The sequence below is a fragment of the Juglans microcarpa x Juglans regia genome, chromosome 3D, assembly GCF_004785595.1.
Source record: "Juglans microcarpa x Juglans regia isolate MS1-56 chromosome 3D, Jm3101_v1.0, whole genome shotgun sequence".
NCBI classification, from domain to species: Eukaryota; Viridiplantae; Streptophyta; class Magnoliopsida; order Fagales; family Juglandaceae; genus Juglans; species Juglans microcarpa x Juglans regia.
The window spans coordinates 39,130,881-39,152,674 of NC_054598.1; the positions used below are offsets into that span (position 1 = coordinate 39,130,881).

The 21,794-nt window shown below is 35.5% G+C and overlaps 2 protein-coding genes across 5 annotated transcripts; one reads left to right on the plus strand and one right to left on the minus strand.

The window, feature by feature from the left end:
- Positions 1-10,876: 10,876 nt before the first annotated feature.
- On the plus strand, positions 10,877-16,903 carry LOC121255597 (ABC transporter C family member 10-like). Of its 4 annotated transcripts, none has more exons than XM_041155988.1 (11): positions 10,877-12,338; positions 12,428-12,748; positions 12,856-12,942; positions 13,296-13,883; positions 13,971-14,135; positions 14,779-15,073; positions 15,261-15,475; positions 15,571-15,876; positions 16,055-16,118; positions 16,197-16,436; positions 16,579-16,903. In XM_041155988.1, exons 1-11 carry the CDS (start codon positions 10,932-10,934, stop codon positions 16,689-16,691), a joined length of 3,801 nt encoding a protein of 1,266 aa, XP_041011922.1. In that variant the 5' UTR covers positions 10,877-10,931; the 3' UTR covers positions 16,692-16,903. The 4 variants fall into 4 exon arrangements, 3 of the variants coding, with proteins under 3 accessions (XP_041011922.1, XP_041011923.1, XP_041011924.1); XM_041155989.1 differs by having other exon boundaries at positions 12,856-12,909; XR_005938809.1 differs by lacking the exon at positions 16,579-16,903 and having other exon boundaries at positions 16,033-16,118; positions 16,197-16,251.
- A 165-nt stretch (positions 16,904-17,068) lies between these two features.
- Positions 17,069-20,733, minus strand: LOC121255605. The gene is made up of 2 exons (XM_041156000.1): positions 19,998-20,733; positions 17,069-17,312 (listed from the first exon to the last, which is right to left on the minus strand). The coding sequence occupies exons 1-2, from the start codon at positions 20,408-20,410 to the stop codon at positions 17,207-17,209; spliced, it is 519 nt and encodes a 172-aa protein (XP_041011934.1). The 5' UTR covers positions 20,411-20,733; the 3' UTR covers positions 17,069-17,206.
- Positions 20,734-21,794: the final 1,061 nt, after the last annotated feature.

Genomic DNA, 21,794 nt, shown 5'->3' on the forward strand with positions numbered 1-21,794 from the left:
AGGTGAGTGAATGAGTTCCTACTTCCTCATCGTGAGAGCCATGCAGGTCATTATTGATGACTTTAATTTAATTATGCCCTTAGGAGACCTTTGACCATGTCACGAGATTGAGGTTTTAGTGTTTGCTACTTTAGCATGTTATTTATGACAATGAATGATGCAATCTAAAGAAACATTGCAGAAAAAGTGACTGAACTAAAAGTGAATGGCATAAGGGTGAAGGGAAGACTATTACAGGTTGTGCTCGCACAACCTATTTGCCAGTATGAACAAGATTGAAAAGATACTGAGAGATGCAGACTTGAGGTCTTGTTCACTGTGTGCGAGTGAGAGATGTAGGAATGAGGTGCGCTCATAGTGGGAGCACCCCTTGACCTTTCATGTCCAGCCTAATTATGGTTGGACGTTACATACATTGAAGTACTCATTTAATGGCTAGTTGGGGATTACAATTGTAGAGGCTACATATAGCCCCTCCCCGCCAAAGAGTTAGTTTCGATCCTAAACTCATTTTATTTAATCATTACAACTTTTTTAAATTTCAACACAAAATATAATAAACAATTCAACTTTTTCAAATCTCAAAATAATAATAATATTAAAAAATAATATTCTAACAATATTTTATTCAATTTTCAACTTTAATCTCAACTCAACTCAACTCAACTCAGTTTAACATCTAAACGCAACCTAAATCTCTCTTTCAAAATGCGAGTCTCTCTAATTCCGGTATTTAGATTGTGGAGTATGTGAGTATTGTTTTGGTCTTACCACGTAGCACACTCCATCGTCGACGATGATATTTTGGATGGTCAACAACGATGGAGAAGTATGTGGAACAACTGCACTTGATCTATGATTTGCCGCTCGAGGTAAACATTTCCGTTGTTTACTCTGATTTAGTATTTCTAATAATTTATAAATCACTTTACTATTATTAGTATATTTCTCATTTCATCTCAATATCTAACTGAAGCGTATTCTAATGTTTTAAAGGAAGTGTTTCCGATTCTATTTCAGGAAAACTAATGGAGTTTACGAGCCAATAGAGTTAATGAAAAGAGAAGGTTCATTGTTTAGAGCATTGGCAATGGACTAGCCATTGCCAAGTTCAAGTCTAAATTTTACATTTTTCTGAGTTAAAATCTCTGCATTGATCTAGCCAAAAGCATATTTTACTAGCTTTGAGCTACAGTAAATTCCTCTCCCTGGCTATACTTGGTGAGTGACTGTAGAAGGATCAAACATTTATTTTAATATTTCCGTCTCCTCTCTTTCCCTCGTATTCTCTTCTCTCTTCGCACTAGAAGTTTGGAAAGTTGGAAACCCTCGCTCTTCTCTCCCTCTTCGCTCCCTCTTCTCTCCGTTTTCTTGGAAATTTCTTGAATCTCTGATTTTCCTAGTTCCCGTCATCCCAAGGTTCTTGATATTTCTCGAGTCCCCACCCCCTTAAGACAGAGACAGTGACAGCGAGAGCAGGAAATTAATGAAATTAGGGCCAAGACCACGGAAAAAATCAACAAAGAGGTGGTCGACCTCAAGGGAGAGCTCCTCATGCTTCGCATTTGGGTTTCTTTGGGTTTTCTCAAGATATGATTTTGAGTTCTCTGATTTCTCAGTCTGATGGGCATGGGAGTTGACTTTCTAAGGTTTTGGCACATGGATTTCTCAGTCTGATGGGCATGGGTTTCTCAGATTATAGTGTTTTGGTCAACTTCGGTTGATTATGATTTATGGTTTTTGCTTCTTTAACGTGTTAAGCTTCTGATCCTTGTCCATTTTGGATGATTAGGAGGAGAATTTTGTAAATAATTCGAGTGATTTCATGTTTATGTTTTGAAGGTGGATTTTGGTCCTGGTGTGTAGCGAAAGTTAGGTTTTTTCAGACGAGTTATGTGTTTGTTACATCTGTGTTTTGGATGGGAAATGGTGATTGAGAGACAAACACTTGATTTTGGAGGTGGGGTTTGATAAATCTGGTGTTGGCAAGTCTTTGAACGACGAGAAATGGGTAGAGTGATTCAGCCTCGTCTGGTAAATTTTTTATCAACCTTTACTGCTTATTTCTGCTCTATTTTACATCAATTTTTTTTCTTTTCATTTCTAGTGGAATCGAATGGTGACTTGGGTTATGCTTTCTTTCCTTCTTATTCTTAATCTGAAATTGTTTTTATCTCATGATTGAGTATAAGTTTGCGTTTCTTGGTTGTTCTTGTTGTTGAATTTTGTTCCAACTCCAAGATATGATTGTTGAGGTGATCAGTTGATCATTTGGCCTGTTTTGGATCAAAATGGCTAAATAGATTCAATTGTTTTGGCTGTTGATGGTTTGGAACCTTTTAATTATCCTGCTACAATTGAAGTCACATTGATGTATAGTTTTTTTTCCATCTACATATTTGCAAGGGCTTGCATTTATAGAATTCATTCTGCCTTTGTTTCCCATCTACATATTTGTTTTGTTTCTCTTTTTGGTTTTGATATATATATGCATTATATTTATTAATTAATATATAGAATGTATTTGTAAAATATTAAAAAAATTATAAAATATTAATAAAATATATAATATTATATTATTATTTTGACTTTAATATGACTAGTCCAATATTGATTAACTTAGCCAAAGTTTAACCATATAGTTAAAACTTGAAATATTAGCTAAACTTTAAATTTGACAATAGCTAATCCATTATCAATACTCTTAGACAGCATATTTGGAATACTGGTAAGTTGTCACATCTTTCAGCTTGCAGAGTCACATTAATCTAATAATAATTTTTTGTCTATCTAGCCCAATTTTCTCAGGCTGGCCCAAGGAAGTCAGATGCAAAAATTTTCAAAAACAAGGCATCACGATCAAGCTTCAAGGCAAACGTCTTCACGTTAGAGGGAAAGATAAAGAATAATGTTAGTATGTTTTTTTTATTTTATTCTTTTATTTTAATTATTTATATATTTAATTTTTTTTATTTATTAATTAAAGAAGTGACTAATAATATATTAATATATTTTTTTAAAAAAAATATTTAAAAATATTAAAAAAAAATTTGCCTAAGCAGCACGCTCAGCATTTATTGCTTGGCGGCAGCTTAGCACCACTGTCTTAGATAAAAGCAAATACTGAAAACCCATAAAGACAAACCGGGGGACTTTCGTTGGTTTTTAATGTAGGTTGTCTAATGTTTAGGTTCACTCTGGTTGAACTTTTTGTCAATATAAAAACAAGTATTTATTTTTGAATAATGATACGAATATTAACAACCAACTGATATGATAGTGTTACTTCATTTGTCACGAGCCAGTTTAAAAAACATTGTGTATATATCGGTATACATTCTTTGCTTTTGATGCCATGGGTTACAAATTCGAGAGAGGTAATATTGACTTGGATGTTGTGTTAAAAATATAAAATAAATAATTGAGTTTTATCTATTTTCATCGGCTTAAACTTTTAGGGATAAGTAGTTTCAGATTAAATTTATCTATTTTATGTAATCTCATTTTTTTTAAAGGGATGCACGATACTTATATAACGTTAGGATTTGTTTGATTATATAGTTCTGATGAGATAAAATATTTTGAATAGTAATGAGATTTTTAAGTTAAAATGAGATGAGATAATTTGTAAAAAAAATATATGTTTAGATAGTGAGATGAGATGAGATATTTTCAACTTTTTAAAATTTGATAAAAGTGCGGGTTCCACCAATGATTGAAACTTATTTAATAATTATTGAGTAGTAGTTATGAATATATTAATAAAAAGTAATATTTATGAATAATTAAAAAATCATGTATAAATAAATTTAAATTAAAAAATATATTTTGAAGTTGTTGGCCAAATTTACTCTATAATCCAAAAAAATAATTCATTTAAAATATATTATTTTAATTATGACTTATTTATTTTTCTATATATAGGAAATTTGAAAATTTTCATTTTAATTATAAATTAGAATATTATTTATTTATTTATAAAAAATTTGAAATTTCTTTTTGCAGTGGAGATGGAATTTTTTTCAAGATTGACAGATGTTTCAGGGCTGTAATGAGAAATTGGATTGAAAAATAAAAAGGAGGTTGACGTCACACCAGCTTTTCATGCTTTTTATTATGGGTAATGCTAAGGATCCCACTGGGATTCCATCTGCTCCTTTTTCTTTTCTTTTTTTAATTTTTTTTATATAATGATTAAGAAAATATTATTTGATAATACTGTAAATTTTTTTTAAATATTTAAAAGTGTTAAAAAAATTATGTAAAAAAAAAAGCATTTGTAAATATTTTTTTTCACATAATTTTTTAATACTTTTAAATATTTTTAAAAGGAAAAAAATTCATAATATTATTAAAAAACATTTTATTAATCGCTAAGGAAAAAAACTAAAAAATAAAAATAAAAATAAAAATTAGAGTGGGATAAATGAACTTGGTCCCTATTATTTTCCTTTTATTATTTACTATTGATATGCCAGAGGCATTGGTTGAAAAGTTAAAAACTCAGATGAGATGGGTTTCGCATTATGACTGTTTGGTTTGCCAGTTAATTTCATGCATACAGTTCAGATGAGATAATTTGATCTGAAACTAACCAAACTGGGCCTGACACCTTTGGGAGTGGGATGAGACATAAAATTCTCATCTCATCATTACATATTTTTTAAATTTTTATATAAAATATAATAAACAATTCAATTTTTTTAAATTTAAATTTATTTTTTTTAAATCTCAAAATAATAATAATATTAAAATACAATATTTTAAACTCTCAAACAAAATACAAAATTCTCATCTCACCTCCCAAAGAGTCTAATTAATTATAAAGATTATGAACTTTTCTCTTGCAAACTATAAGAGATCCCATACACTACCTATACTTATAATTTATACCATATTTTAAGAATGTATCTAATATTAGTCTTGTACTATTAATTATCCTATTTCCTTTTTTATTGCATGAGGATAGAAAATCTAGTAAACCCAAAAGAAGCACTATGGGCTTGGGAAGTATGACAAGATTCTCAAGCAGACTACATGATCATATGATGGTGAGATGCTATATCAGAATACCACTTTTTTAGAGAGAGAGAGAGAGAGAGAGAGAGAGAGAGGTGGGTAAAGTTGAGTGCAAGAATATCCCACATGCAACAGCCTCCAAATACTTGGTGTGCAGTTGTTTAGCTCATGAATTGGTGCAAGCTGACTGGATTGCGTGAAGTATGTGATCAATATTATTAAAAAGAAAGAAAGAGGAAAAGAGTCCTCTGGGTGGGTATGATCAATTAAACCCATTGATCATATATTTTGGGATCAGATAGAATACGTACCACCACCAAATGCAAAAGATCAGAGAGATTCTTCCGATTGCAAATGTGGATTAATATGGTCGATCGACAAGCTGCATCAATCGTCAAATATTAAAACTAGCTTGATGTACTATTGTTAATATGCGCATGATCACGATGGTCATGATGACTACCCTAAAAAGTTTGCTTAATTTTTATTCCTATGGTTGCCCAAATCCCATGCATATATATATATATATATATATATATATATATATCCGATCTCAATAATTTAATTTGTAAAGCATGTGCTTTTGTTTTTCTTTTTTAATCATCGAGAGATGTAGTTCTTTTATTTGTGCTCACATATATGGCATATATATGCAGCTTGTACAAAGCATCTAGGAAAATGAGTAATACTATATATAATTATAAAATATGTAAATTTATATAGTCGTTTTGAAAAAAAGTAAAATTTACTATTAAAAAATAAATTTTTTTTCATGTGTATCTTATATTTATTTATTTTTTTAAAAATAATTATATGATATTTGTACATTTATAACTGTAAATATTATTTCTTTTTTATGTATCCACACATATATACGTGCATGGAGTAGGGAGAAGGACAGGACATGATCGATGATCGGTATTCAAGATTGTTGGCGGTACTTCGTGTGATTGCTTGCTCGATCGATCGATCGCCATTGTTGAAAAGGGGCATTGTTCTTCCTTCGTGAGTACGTACTATATAATTAAGTACTGGGGACCATATATATATATATACACGTACGTGCTTGACAGCTTTTTCTTTCCAGAAAATTTTGTATCTCGTACTATTTCTAGAGGGTACGAGAGGGTACGTACATTCTTTGATCTCTTTTTTTCTGCATGCGCGCCTTTTTATATTTTTGTATTGAAACTGACTTCAACTTCAATATTGATATGTACGTGAGTATTGTTTTTTTTGAATAAAATTACATTGCTGCTCCACTTTCACCGCTTCAGTTAATCGTTTGTCAATTTTTTTATTTAATAATTAAAAAAGTGATTTTAAATATATTAATATTTTTTTAAAAAAATATTTAAATATATTAAAAAAATATAAAAAAAAAACGAAGCAATACGTCCAGCATCTTTTTTCTTTAAATTTTAAAGGTCACCGTCTAGACGAAATTAAAGTTTGTAAGATTGGAACTTTAAAGCTAGCATTTCGTTCCACGCTATAATAAAAATAAATATTTGTGATAGATTATTTGTGACGATAAAAATTATTTATAATAAAAATAAAAAAAATAATTATTTTCGTTTAAAATAATTAGTCAAAAATAAACAATTTTTAACTTAGAGTGACATGACATATTAATGCAGTACTGCCACTATTGATCTACTACTTCTGATCATTATATTTACTTTATGAATATCATTATTTTAAATATTCGTAGCGAGCTAAATCCTCCTTTTTGATTCTTATCGCTATATTAAAAAAAAAAAAAAATCTCCATATTATGGAAAAAATGAGATTTTTTTGGAATATTTGGTGTTAATATATAAAACTCACTTCAGTGACCGTACACAATATTATGAGGCAAATTTCAAAGTAGTCTTTTAACACGCTACCCTAATAGATCGAGGAAAGCTAGATCATCATGTTGAGCTGAAAACTGATTTCTTTTATTTTTTAGGTAAATAAATTATGATGTTTCATGCAATCATCATTACAGACGTAATATATATATATATATATATATATATATATATATATATATATATATATATATATGGGATGAAAAAAAAGCTTCCCACTTGTGTTGCCAAACGAGTTCGTTTGAATTCAGATCGAATTAATTAACTTCTGTCCAAAATATTTAAAAATGAAATTGATAAAATATTTAAAAAAAAAAAACTGAAACCAAATCCGATTAGTGATAGCCTACAAGAAAAACGAGCTTTTGTGACTAATTTCTTGCAACTAAAAATTTTTTCGTAACTAATTTTAGTTGTAAATAGTCATTTCGCTGAAATTAACTAGTCACAAATAAGCAGTTTTTTTTTGTAGAATTTATAAAAATAATAATAAAGATACATATATAATATAACTCACTTTATATGTTTAATTTTCTCTCTTCCAACTTAATTATTACCCTCAAATTGAAATAATAACTCCAAAGACAATCTTTATCCGCCTGACCTCAATAAAATTTTTGTTAAAATAATTAAACAAGAGTAACTAGTTAATTAATTGTCTTTTCCCCTCAAAACAAGAAAGCAAAAAATACAAGCTGGTACAACATTCCACTCCTGATATTCCGTATCCAAACATTACTTAATTTCCATGTAGACCACCTCAAACTGTACAAAAATGCTGATTCTAGTTTGAGTTTTGGGGATTTAGCTAATATGGCTAGGGAAAGAGGGTCAGAGGAGGACTTGGCTACTTCTATTGCAATTGTTTGGGCTCCTTGGTAATAGAAGAAACAGTTTTATATATGAGCACATCCTTCTTGGAACACAAATGGTGGTTAATAATGCTCTATCTTTGAAGTTAGAGTTCAAACAACTTCAAGTTTTTGATGTTTCACATAATCACATTAAGAAAGTTGTATCTTGGAGCTCTCTTCCAATAGGCTACGGCCTTAAGTTGAATGTTGATGGTGCAACATTTTATGAACAGCATACAACTGGGATAGGAGTGCTTCTTCGAGATCACAATGGTGATGTTCTAGTTGCTTGCAGTAAAGTGGAAAGAGAGGTAGTGTCTTTTGAATTTATTGAGGCTATTGCTATGCTTAGAGGATTGCAATTGTGTGTCCAATGAGATGTTCCAAAGTTAATGCTTGAAATAGATTGTTTGCTTCTTGTGAATGCTTTGAATAATCTTACTGATTTTGATTTTCTACTTCAAGATATTCGAAAAATGATGACTTGTTTTCAAAAAATTCAAATTTTGCATGTAAACAGACTGGAGAATATTGTTGCACATCATTGGCAACGCAAGCTTGGAATGTTAATGATATTGAAATGTGGTGAGATTTTTGTCCTTAATTTGTAAGTCAAGCTGTTTGGTTTGACAAAAACAATTTGTTGTAAGGACTCATTTGATTCAATGAATGAGATGTTGGTTATAAAAAAAAAAAAAAAATATGACCATTTTCGCCATTAAATTTCAATGCTTGATGAGTAGGAATCCTATAATTAACCCATTAATCTCTAACTCAGCGATAACTGGCCTCTTAACTTAGAGTGGAAAATCCAAGAATGGATCACTAACTTTTACTTAAAACAAGTTTTACAGCTAGCGGAAATCCTCATGATGTCGGGGGTCCCTCTAGCTCGTGAGTGATAGAAAACGCAAGTAAACAACTTTAATTTTTCCTTCAAAGATGCGTACTTATACAGCTTTTCTTAACACATTAATTTTCTCCCATTGAGTGCTTGGGGCAATATTCAATTCTCACCCAAAGTTTTGCCTGCGCGCTTATGGCGAGCTTCATTGCTCGCCGAAGATTGTGCTCGTGTGCTCGGGGCCGGCGAGCTCATTGCTCGCCTGAGACACATTCTGCATGTTTAGAAGTACACGTTGCTCACCCTATATTTTTCTTATAATTTTGTCCACCACGCTTTCTTTCTTTCATCTCCAAAAGCAGATTAAACACTAATATAAATATATATTTTAATTGAGAAATACTTTAGTTACGAAGATATTTTATATAAATAAATTCATAAATTAACGTAATTTGTTATAGTACGTTAAATTATAAAGTTATTTTTATTTTAAAATAAATTTAACAGATTAAATAAAATCACATCGTCAATTTATAACTTTAATTTAATAAAATATTTTGCAGCTGTAGCCCATATTTTTCATATATGGAACGCGTGGAGAAGGACAGTAATCGATTGGTATTCAAGATTGTTAGGGTTGGAGCTAATAACATGACCAAATTGTCCTCATTTTTAGACTTGAATTGACTACATTACCCCTTTTTCTTCTACAAATTAAAGCCAAACCATTTGAAATTGCAGATTTTTGTTTTTGCCTCTACCGTGGGCCCTGACGAATTTCCACCATTGTTGACCACTACAACCCAATCTTCTCCACCATCGACGAAGTCACATACTCCACTGCTGACAACCTCCTTGGCCACCATTAACCACCATCGACGGAGTCATCATGATACAATAACACCAAGTAATTTGCTTTTATCTATCTTTGAATTGGACCAAATGGAACCCATTCATAAATTTTTACAAACAAGTAGAGTGCACACAATTAAAACCAAAAAACTCAAACCATAAATACATAAAGATCTTAACACAAATTTATAGAACCTAACACGAATTAACACAAATTTACCAGTAATCTGCATATTCTACAATTTTCCAGAACCAAACACAAATTACCATATGCTTGCAACTGAGGAAGAAAGGGAATTACCAGAATCAAACACATTCTACGATTTTTCATCTGCTTGCAATGAAACGCGCTGTTTCATTTAGTAATGAAAGACTGCGTTTCCTTATGCTTGCAATGCAGTTTCCATTCGGAGACTGCAATAAAAATTTCTCTGGAGCTAATGAGAGAGTTTGTCGTTAGTATGATTGGTTGCTGTTGTAGGAAAGGCTCGGGAATATGTCATTTGTCACTAACAGACCATTCATATTTTTCATAAGAAAAATTCTATTAATCATTTCCACACATCACACACCATACTTTATTTTATTTTATTTTATTTTTCTCTTATCAAATGTGTGATATATGAATAATGAGTAGAAAAATTCAATTAGTTTAAAAAAAATAAAACCAAATAAAAAAATAAAAAAATATAGTGTGTGATGTGTGTGGATGATGAATAGTAAATCTCTTTCTAAGACCTCGTTTGGTTACACATGAGATAAGATGAAAGTTAAATAAAATATTATTATAATATAATTTTTTAATATTATTCTTATTTTATGATTTAAAAAAGTTGAATTGTTTATTATATTTTTGTGTGAGAGTTTGAGAAAGTTATAATGATTAGATAGTATGAGAAAGTTATAATAATTAAATGAGATGAGATGATCTAAAATTGAATTATATATTTTAGGTTTAGTTTTTTTTAAATTCACTTTAAGCCCTTAATTTGTTTTTCCTCAAATTTTGGGTAGCGGGAGGCGAGAGCCCCTCCTAATCACCTCCATTATAATTTATAAATATAAATACCAAATTCTCATGAATCTGACGGGTTTGTTTCAAGAATAAATATAGATAGGAGTTATTATTGGAAATATTCATTTACATACATGATATGACATCATGTAGACTATATATCTCTCCAAATGAGTGTTAAGAACAATTAATTAGAAGCAGCCACGCAGTGAGTACAAAATGTACATTACTATAATTACTTCTCTTTAACATTATTCTTGTTTCAATTAGTAAATCTTGTACGTCATCTCTGACGTACGTCTCCTTTTGTGGCAACTCTTGAACTACAATCCCTTCGTGGTACGTACGTAGATATTGGATTTTTTTTTTTCTTTCTGTTTTTATTTATTTATTTTTCATTTCAGTTCGTTAATTGGTGGTATAAGTGATGGTAGACATGATCATGTTTTCTCTTTGTACCTATAATTCTGCTCTTGTATGCATTACAGAGTATGGAGAGCAGAAGGAAAAGAAACATGAAGGTTGAAACACCGTCTGTTGACCGCGTCACTCCATTTTCAAAAGCCGGATTCCTCAGTAGAATGTCTTTTTGGTGGTTAAATCCGTTGATGAAAACGGGCCGGGCGAAAACTCTTGAGGATGAAGATATGCCCAAACTGCGAGAGGCAGATGGAGCAGAAGAATGTTACAGGCTGTTCTTGGAGCAGTTGAATGAGCAGAAAAGAGCGAAACCATCAATTCTTAAGGCATTAATTTCATGCCACTGGAAAGAAATTTTCCTATCTGGGTGCTTTGCTTTGTTAAAGGTTCTCGCAATTTCTGCCGGTCCCCTACTTCTGAACGCCTTCATATTGGTTGCTGAGGGAAAAAAATCATTCAAATACGAAGGACATTTATTGGCAATCTCATTTTTCTTGTCAAAGAGCATAGAATCCATATCACAAAGACAATGGTATTTCCGAAGCAAGCTTACTGGGCTGAAAGTGAGGTCATTGCTCATAGCAGCAATTTATAAGAAGCAACTGAGATTATCCAACTCTGCTAGATTGGTGCACTCAAGTGGTGAGATAATGAACTATGTTACTCTAGATGCTTATAGGATTGGAGAGTTTCTATTTTGGTTCCATCAGATTTGGACGACAAGTCTCCAGCTATGTCTTACATTGGTGATTGTTTTCCGTGCTGTGAAGCTAGCTACAACTGCAGCATTGGTGGTGATAATTCTAACTGTACTTTGCAATATCCCACTTGCTAAGTTACAACATAAGTTTCAATCCAAGCTAATGGTGGCCCAAGATGAGAGACTCAAGGCTATTTCCGAGGCTCTAGTGAATATGAAGGTTTTAAAACTGTATGCTTGGGATACTCATTTCAAGAATGTCATAGAGAATTTAAGGAAGGTGGAGTGTAGATGGTTAACTTCAGTGCAGTTGGAGAAAGGATATCATAGCCTTCTCTTTTGGTCAACCCCTGTCTGGGTGTCTTCGGCTACCTTTGTAACATGTTATTTCCTCAGAGTTCCCCTACATGCAAATAATGTTTTCACCTTTGTAGCAACATTTCGCCTTGTTCAGGATCCAATTGCAGTAATTCCTGACGCTATTGGGGTGTTCATTCAAGCGAAGGTTTCATTTGCACGCATTGTAAGATTCCTCGAGGCACCAGAGCTGCAGAGTGCAAATACTAGGAAAAATTGCGACAGAGAGAGCGTGAATCACTCCATTTTTATCAAGTCCGCAGAGTTCTCGTGGGGAGAGAATTCATCAAAGCCGACTCTGAGAAACATAAATCTGGAGGTTAGAGCTGGTGAAAAGGTGGCCATATGTGGTGAAGTTGGCTCGGGCAAATCAACCCTACTGGCGGCAATTCTTGGAGAAGTACCAAAGACGCAGGGAACTGTAAGTTGCTAGTTTTCTGTTAGTTTCTTACATTGGAAAAAGATGAGTATTCAAATAGATTACTCTGTTTCTAATTGTTGAACATACAGATTGAAGTCTATGGAAAGATTTCCTATGTTTCTCAAACAGCATGGATTCAGACGGGGACAATACAGGAGAACATTTTATTTGGGTCTGCAATGGATAGTGAAAGATACAGAGAAACACTAGAGAGGTGTTCGTTGGTTAAGGACCTCGAGTTGCTTCCTTTTGGGGATCTCACTGAAATAGGGGAGAGAGGAGTTAACTTGAGTGGTGGTCAGAAGCAACGCCTCCAACTTGCTCGTGCTCTCTATCAGAATGCTGATATATTTCTCTTGGATGATCCGTTCAGTGCTTTGGACGCACAGACTGCCATGAGTGTCTTTAATGTAATCGTGTTTCCCCAACACCTTTCCATGCCTTTTATTTGTGTACCTTACCTTTATATGTCGTTCAATTACTAATTTGGAGAGTACGCTTACATAAACGGTGACAGGAATATTATTTGGGAGCGCTTTCTGGGAAGACGGTCTTACTTGTGACCCATCAAGTTGATTTTCTGCATGCTTTTGAATCTGTCTTGGTTAGTATACGGAAGCGATTTCTGCAGACTCTTTCATTTCTTAATGACAGATCAGAGTACATGGGATAGTTATTTAGGGTATAAAGAGCACCTATCTATCTTTCGAAATGATACTACTACACTAACAATTTTAGGGATATAAGCGTCTATGTCTGTGTTTGTTGATAAAAGTGTCCTTATGCTACCATTGTTTATCTTCTTTACTCAACCTCCATCAGAAATTGATAGTAACTCCACTCTCTATTTGTGCCATGAACTATATTTCCTGAAGCAGTACCTTAGGCTGCACAACATTGGTTGTAATCTTTTTACTTCCAAACAAGGATTTGATGTGAGCTTTATTTTATGGACAGTTGCTGTTAGATGGCGAAATCCTACTAGAAGGTCCTTATCATCGGTTAGTGGCCTCAAGCAAAGAATTTCTGGACTTTGTTAACGCACACAAAGAGACGGCGGGCTCTGAGAGACTTGCAGCAGGTTGTTCTAGCCATAGATGTGAAATATCATCCAGAGATATTACAAAGACTTATGCAGAGAAGCAATCCAAAGACGATAATTGTGATCAATTGATTAAGCAAGAAGAGAGAGAAAGAGGAGACACCGGCTTCAAACCTTACAGGCAATATCTAAATCTTAATAAAGGGTTCTTGCTCTTCTCCGTGGCAGCTCTCTTTAACCTTTTATTTGCGATTGGTCAGATATTACAGAACTCTTGGATGGCTGCTAAAGTTGATCATCCCCACGTTAACCAATTGAGATTGGTCTTGGTTTACATGTTGATAGGATTAGCCTCAATACTTTTTTTATTGGGTAGAAGTCTTTGTACAGTTGCTTTGGGTCTTAAAGCTTCAGAAACCTTGTATTCACAGCTATTAGACTCCCTTTTTCACGCGCCCATGTCTTTCTACGACTCCACGCCTCTCGGAAGGATACTTAGTCGGGTAAAGCATGTGAAACTTAACCATGTTGTCCCTATTATCTAGTGCCTAAAACTAATGTTTCTATGTGCTTGCTGTCATTATATGCAGGTCTCTTCTGATCTGAGTAATACAGATCTTGATGTGCCTTTCAGCCTCATCTTCTCTGTTTCCTCTTCCATAAACACTTGTTCTGCTCTTGTAGTACTGGCCGTTGTAACCTGGCAAGTCTTGTTTGTCTCTATACCAATGATTTATCTCACAATAAGATTTCAGGTAACACTAGACGAGACCCGCTCATGAATGATTTTCTAAGGTAGCAGTTCTCTTTAATATGCCATATAAGTCACCAACATGGTAGAAACTCTGTAACCATCACCTTCGCTGTATGGGATCATTTGGTAGGAAATTACACAAGTTGGAATGAACTTCAAAGCAATGCAGATAGGCCAATTTTGGTCATTGACTTGCTTTTCATCAGTGAGCCAAAATTATTATGTCAAATCAGCAAAGTAATATGAAAAATTCAATGTTCCACCAAGTCATAATTTTACTTTGTTATTTTTACTTTGAGTAACGAATCATGTGTTAGTGATAAGATGTAGAACTTGTAAGTTATTCTTGAACATTTTGAAATTTTTAAGGAATTTCAGGTTGAGTTTCAGAATCCTTAAATATCTGAAAGTAGATGTGTCTTCTTTGTTATTGTATTACACATCCTATATGTTTGGTTCTAAATCTCAAAGTTGACAGTTATTTTCATTTGCTTGGTTCAATTGTGTTTTTGTAGTGATTATCCCTTCTTGCACCTTAGTAGGACTTTTTTTTTTTTTTTTGCTTTCGCTCAAGTAAAATGTTTTAATTTTTATTTTGTCGTAATATGTCAATTTGAAAGAAAATGGAGTTTATTTTTTTCTAGAGATACTACCACGCCTCTGCAAAACAATTGAAGCGGATAAATGGCACAACCAAGTCCTTAATAGCAAGTCATCTAGCCGAGTCTATGGCAGGAGCCATGACAGTGAGGGCTTTTGAGAAGGAAGAAGGGTTCCTTGCAAAGAATCTTGACCTTATAGACACAAATGCTAGTCCTTATTTCCACAGTTTTTCAGTAGATGAGTGGCTGATTCAAAGAACAGAAATGGTCAGTGCTGCTGTTCTTGCCTCTGCATCACTTTGCATGGTTTTGCTTCCTCCCCGGACTTTCAGCTCTGGTGGGTATACAATTATTTTTTTCCTGGAAGTACAACTGTTGCAATCATTATGTAGTTTACACAACCTCATTGCCAGTGCTTAGTTTTGTAGGAAGATGGAATTAGTAGAATGGGATTGAAGTACTGACCCTCCTAAATGATATAATATATATATATATATATATATATATATACACTACAATCACAGGATTTATTGGGATGGCGCTTTCTTATGGTCTTTCCTTGAGCAACAACCTCGTCCGTACAATTCAAAAGCAGTGCAGCATAGCAAATAACATCATTTCAGTAGAAAGGCTAAATCAATACATGCATATTCCTAGTGAAGCCCCTAAAATAATACAAGAGAGCCGCCCCTCACCCGATTGGCCTGCTGTGGGTAAAGTGGAGATTGAAGATTTGCAGGTAAATATTCCTTCCTTCTACTGGTTAAACTTGAGGAGGGGGGAGAGGGGACGGCAGAGGTAGCTTGCATACTAATGAAGTTTAGGTCAAAACAGGTCAGATATAGGTCCACTGCACCTCTTGTTCTTTGTGGGATAAGTTGCACATTTGAAGGAGGGCACAAGATTGGTATTGTTGGCCGAACTGGCAGTGGGAAGAGTACTCTAATAGGTGCTCTTTTTCGTCTGGTAGAGCCAGCTTCGGGGAAGATTACAGTTGACGGCCTTGACGTCTCTAAAATTGGACTTCATGATCTGAGGTCACGTCTGGGAATCATACCTCAAGACCCGACTCTTTTTAATGGGACTGTGAGATACAATTTGGATCCCTTGTCACAACATTCTGATCAAGAAATATGGGAGGTAATACTCGTTTTCTTTTTCTGCCACTGGTTGCTTCAACACTTGATCAATGGATCTTCCTCTTGAGTGACCAATCATTGTACAGCAAAGAAGTAGAATTTTTCTTTCTCCACTTATTTAGTTCTGCGTGTGTTGTGTTGTAAATATGAATAACAGTGACAGAAATTCCCATTTGAAGGTTATTGGAAAGTGCCAGCTACAAGAGTCTCTTCAGGAGAAAGGGAAAGGCCTAGAGTCCTTGGGTAAGCTTTCAATACTTTTAACACGCAGCATGTCCCGAGTTTTAGATCATCCTTAAAAACTCTGAACCCGTTATGCAGTTGTGGAACATGGATCGAATTGGAGCGTGGGGCAGCGGCAACTTTTCTGTCTAGGACGTGTACTTCTAAGGCGAAGACGGATATTGATGCTTGATGAAGCGACTGCGTCAATAGACAATGCAACTGACATGATTCTGCAGAAAACTATTCGGACTGAATTTGCAGATCATACTGTGATCATAGTGGCACATAGGATACCGACTGTGATGGATTGTACGATGATTCTTGCCATTAGTGATGGTGAGTTACATTTAACAACTTTTTTTTAAAAAAAATACATACGCATATGCTTTAAAAAAAATACAAAGTTCGGTTACTCGGTACCCATATTTGGTGTCCCTAGCAGGACCCTTTGAAGGAAATGCTTCCATTTCTGTTTCAGGAAAACTAGTGGAGTATGACGCACCAACGAAGTTAATGAAGAGAGAAGATTCGCTGTTCAGGCAGCTTGTGAAAGAGTACTGGTCGGGTTGTCAGTCTACAGAACCCCATTAGATAGAACAATAGTTTCCCATGCAGAGTATATAAGCAATGGGAAGTCTGCATGGGAAGGATGGAAAGAATGCAGATATAGCGGAAGCAGGATGAGTAATGATACAAAGACTCTTGAGATTCTAAAGAAAAAGAACCACACAGAACATGTTGATTGTGTAATGTATGTAGTGGCTTTTGTAGACTGTAATGCATGTAGTGTGGTATTGAAATGCCATGCTTTCTCTTCTTAAATTAAGCAACCAATAATAATTTGCCACTTCTACTGAGAAACTAAAGAGCCCCACCATCATGGTAAGCATCCTCACCCATTTTTTATTTGGGCATATTTGGGGAGTTTATTGGGTTTCCAACTATAGTGATGTCTAGAAACTTTGGAGGATCCACAAACGCAACAGGGTTGAAACATTATGATATCATTTTGCAGTTTGCATTCAATGATATGAAATAGATATCAAAAGCCATCAATGATTCTAATTCCATCAACAATATGACAGCAAGATTAATCAATGTTTTGGCTAAGGTCCTCCGAGCACGGCATTCTCAATATCCTCCCTGCTCAGTGCATAACTAAATCGCCTCTCAACATCCTTTTCAAGATTCCCAGGTCCACTTTTCAGGTACCTGCATCAAATGCAGTTTTCAAGGTTCAATACAGACGTGATAATCAAAGAAGATAGTGCAATATAAATGGGATAAAAGCATATAGGGTTGGGGGGGGGGGCACTGCAGGGAGGCTGGGACATAATATTAATAGTTTAGCGAAGCTCCAAAGAAGTAAAACAACAAAACCTTCTTAAATTTCATGTTCTTTTTTTTAAGTATCTATTTTCTAATTTCTTCTCTGAAAACAAGAACACAAAATCTCTGCTCTCTTCATCCTCATTGCATTCCAAATTGTCCCCCCTTGAACATTTATCAAAAGAGGGCAATACTACCAACCAATATGCTTGGTCTTCCTAATTTTATCAACAGGTATTTTCTTAGCATCCATGTTCGGCATGGCACTTCAGCTGAGAACTGAAACTGATACTTGTTATTTCTGAAGATAAAGAATTATGATCCATGTGACCAAGACCGATCCCAAAAGTAGACATCTCTAACCCAGATAGCCTAACACAAGCTAAAAATTCTTGACGATTATTTGTAATTCCTATATTTTTCCATTGGGCATATGAACAATTCATTAAAGGAAGCTACAACTTCAGCAGCTAATTAACAGGTCCATTAAAGGTGGATTTGACTACAGGAAGACTATCAAGAAGCTTGCTTCGATAGGGCATGGGGCTAATCATCCTATACAGCAAAAGTATAATTATAACATGGCATCCCTACTTGCTATATATTTATATATATTGACAAGTTACTTGCTATATTACCAAACACAACACTATTTTGAACCACAATGGCATATAACGCTTGTCATCATAATGTGACTCAATATTGAGCTCGACAATATTCAGAAGTAGGTAATAATGCATTAACTCCAATAAGCTATAAGCCACGTGGCAAGGGCCCAGCCACACTAGGCAGAGTACAACATGATGCCATGTAGCTGGGCAAAACACAAATTCTTGCATCAAGGGGAAACTTTCAAGCCACTAGACCACAGAACTTTGAGTTATAAGTAAACCTAGTATTATGTGCACTTCTACATGAGGTTTCACCAGAACTCTGATATCCCATCCATAGAACTTTATTGCAAGAGAGAGAATTATCTCTCCAAACTCACATTGTGCCTTATAATTCATTAGCTATGGCCTAGACATTGTTCATTGTTTTATCTTTTATTGATAAAGAAAAAGGCACCATCCCAGTAAATGGAGAGTTTACTCCTAATACACTTAAATAAAGTAAAAAAGATTAAGAAAATCCTAAAAAGCTAAAGCTAAAGAAACATATGTTGGCAATCATCCAATTGTAATGTCTATTAAAGAAGAACGCCTTGAAGTCATCCACTTTGCTTGTGCTGTCTTCAAACCTCTGATCATTTCATTCTCTCAACATGTACCACATTAAACAGATCAAGATGATGTCCCATGGTTATGACTGTCACATGACCCTTTCCGGCATGCTAACAGATCTCACACTCATCTAGGCATGACCCAATCTAACTTAAAGAGTCCAAAAACAGCTTGTAAAAAACTGCTAGCTATCTCATAATGGGGCAAAAGGTGATTTATGGTTTCCTCGTTCCTCTTGTACTCTAAAGCCATTCTATCACTCCGTATGTCTTTTCCTTAAGTTACCCAAGGTAAGATTTTCCCTGGTGCCACTGCCTAAACAAAGAAAACCGTTCTTTAGGGAGCCTTACTTCTCCAGATGTTCTTCCATAGGAAAAAGGTAATTCGATCATTGGGGGTTTCATGCATCATAGAACAATTTATCATAGTTTAATCTATCATGGTCTTCAAGATAAATGCAAATGTAACATTTAAGTGGATGGAACTAAAGCAGCCTGTAAAGGTGATTTTCTCCATCCCAAAATAGGTATTCTTAAATTACAAGTAGGAGTTACACAACTTGAAACACGGCTAATTTTTTTTTGATAAGTTAAGACACGGCTAATTTTAAACTCTTCTGATTAATAAACTTCAGGTTCTTATGGTTATGTGCCCTCAGTCACACCCCTACCAAACAAAAACAAAATCCCATTATTCAATGGGGCAATGCTCGATGACTATTGTTATTAAAGATTTACCTATACCTGCTGATTAAGAAATCACAACATATCAAACGATTCACTTCAATCTCTAGGTACCTCCCATCAAATTATACTAGAGGAAAACCGAACAATAGACCAAGCCTGTGTCTGAATAGCCCCCAACAACAACACTCTCAAAAGTTGGAAAAGAGAAAAAACAGATGATAATCCCACCATGTTAAGAATAGTGAATGGAAATATTGGAGCCAGAACAAACTCAATCATCCAATACAGAATTAAGTGTTCATATGCTCCTCCGGTCCAATACGCAAGCATGCCTTCTTAGAATAACGCAAACTAAGAAGAGTAAGTAAAACCCAAGTAGCTCAACCTCTGTTGACCTTCCTATATAGATCCCAACTTGCTTTTTCTTAAACCTTGAACACCACATCCCCAACCATACCGCGAATCAATCAACCCGTCAAAATTATAAAACCCATGTCGCCAAAAACTCATGAACTTTGATAAATATCTAATTAATTTTATATGTTATATAATATATACAAACACGCATAGAGACACATTAGAAATCGAACACTATCCAACAAACGCACCAAAATCCAGGCTAGCATCGCAATGTCAATACACCAGAAGGCATAACCAACCTTATATAGAGGTCAGTGACATCCAGTGAGAGTTGGGCGTGCCACTCGGGCTTCTCCACAAGCCAAACGGCTCGGTCCTCTTTGCTCTGGTTAAACCCCAAGTTCCTGAGCCAGGCCTCAATACAGGGTAGGCTGTGAGAGTAGAGGGGCTTCTTCTTGTCCGGAAGCTTCTTCAGCCACTCATCCTCTGGGCTAGCTGATGAGAGTTCCTCTGAGGAACCAGAGGACTTTGAAGAAACCAGGGTCAGGGACTTTCTTGAAGCGTGGTGGGCGAGGAGGTGGAGACATGAAGGCAATTTTGGGTAAAGCGAAGGGAAAAAGTTTGGAACTTTGGGTGGATTTTGAGGAGTTTTAGAAGAGAAGATATCAGTGGCGAGAATGCCGAAGAATTTAGAGGAAGAAACGGTAGACATATTAAATTTTCTTATTTATTAATTATTTCTGTTTGAAGTTTCCCTATATTTGGGAGGTGAAATCGTGGAATTTTATTTAGAGAGAGTGAGAGAGTGGGAAATCTGAACTGGGAAGTTGTGAACTTTGAACCGGGCTGAGTTTCTTTATCTGCTTCCTGTTTGAGTTTGAGTGAGATTTGTAGTGTAAGCAAATAGATCTTTACTGCTTAGAAAAAAAAGAAAAATAGATGTTTACTAGAGTATGAGGAATCGGATGTCAATACAAGAGACCACCCAGATAAATGGTTCAATGTCGGTCCATTTTCTGTTTTGCCGCCCACCAAAGCCTTCTCCCTCAAATCTGCTTGCTCTCCCCTCGGTCACCATTTGTAATGACCTGGCCCGTAAGAGCCCCAAGATCTATTCCTAATGCCCAAGCCCAGTCCGCCTGAAAAAAATAAAAGAAAAACACTAAGCGGTACCTTTTGAGTAGGGGTGTGCAAAATTTTAAAAATTTCGACTCTGTCTAACTTCCGCTCCGACTCTGACTCTGACTTCGTCAGAGTCAGCGGAATTTAGAGTCGGAATTCAGAGTAGCTCTGAATATCTATTTAGAGTCGGAGTAGGAGTCGGAGCTCCAAGAAGCTCCGATTCCGACTCTGAAATTTTTTTACTGTACACTTGCGCTCGAACGAGGTGTCGAGTACAAGTCGAGCACACGTTGTATTGAACATTAGCTCGATCGATATGTCGAGCGGAAGTCGAGTGAACCTCTTCCAGAGAGGTTCGCTCGAGTGACATGTCGAGTGGAAGTCGAGCGAACCTCTCTGAAAGAGTTCCGCTCGAGCGCCACGTCGAGCTCCGATCTTATGTCAGAGCTCCGATAGGAGGTCGGAGCTCCGACCTCCGATCGGAGTCGGACTCCAACTCCAATTCGGAATCGGAGTCGAAGCTCCAATTTGGTTCCGACTCTTGTCGGAGTCGGAGGTCGGAAACGAGCACTCAGACTCCGTCGGAGTCGGAGCCCAGCCCTAGTTTTGAGGGCCCTCTACTTCCCCCCCGGGGTGACGCTGATGCCTCTCTCTCTCTCTCTCTCTCTCTGTCTCTCTTCCCCGCGATCTTTCTCCCGTTGTACGCCTCACGCCAACGCCTCCGTCCTTGGTTTCCGTCGTCGAAGCCAGTAAGCCTCTCGCTCTCTCTCTCTCTCTCCCCCCCTCCGAATCTTTCTCTCTCACTGGGTCTCACTCTCTCTTCCTCTCCATGCCTAGGCCGCCACTCTCCACGCTGCCCAGCTCCTCCCCCCCATTCACGACGTCGCACGAAACCGCCGGTAAGCCTCTCAATCCTCTTTTCTCTGTCTCGGTGTCTCTCTGGTATACGGTTCCAACGCTCTCTCTCTCTCTCT

Bases quoted from the DNA above. Each gene is read 5' to 3' on its own strand.
- LOC121255597 (XM_041155988.1), top strand. From the start codon at position 10,932: ATGGAGAGCAGAAGGAAAAGAAACATGAAGGTTGAAACACCGTCTGTT. The intron at 12,943-13,295 runs GTTAGTATACGG...TTTTATGGACAG, and splicing joins ATGCTTTTGAATCTGTCTTG to TTGCTGTTAGATGGCGAAAT. The intron at 13,884-13,970 runs GTAAAGCATGTG...CATTATATGCAG, and splicing joins TCGGAAGGATACTTAGTCGG to GTCTCTTCTGATCTGAGTAA.
- LOC121255605 (XM_041156000.1), bottom strand. From the start codon at position 20,410: ATGTCTACCGTTTCTTCCTCTAAATTCTTCGGCATTCTCGCCACTGAT. The intron at 17,313-19,997 runs GTTGGTTATGCC...CATTTGATGCAG, and splicing joins GTCACTGACCTCTATATAAG to GTACCTGAAAAGTGGACCTG.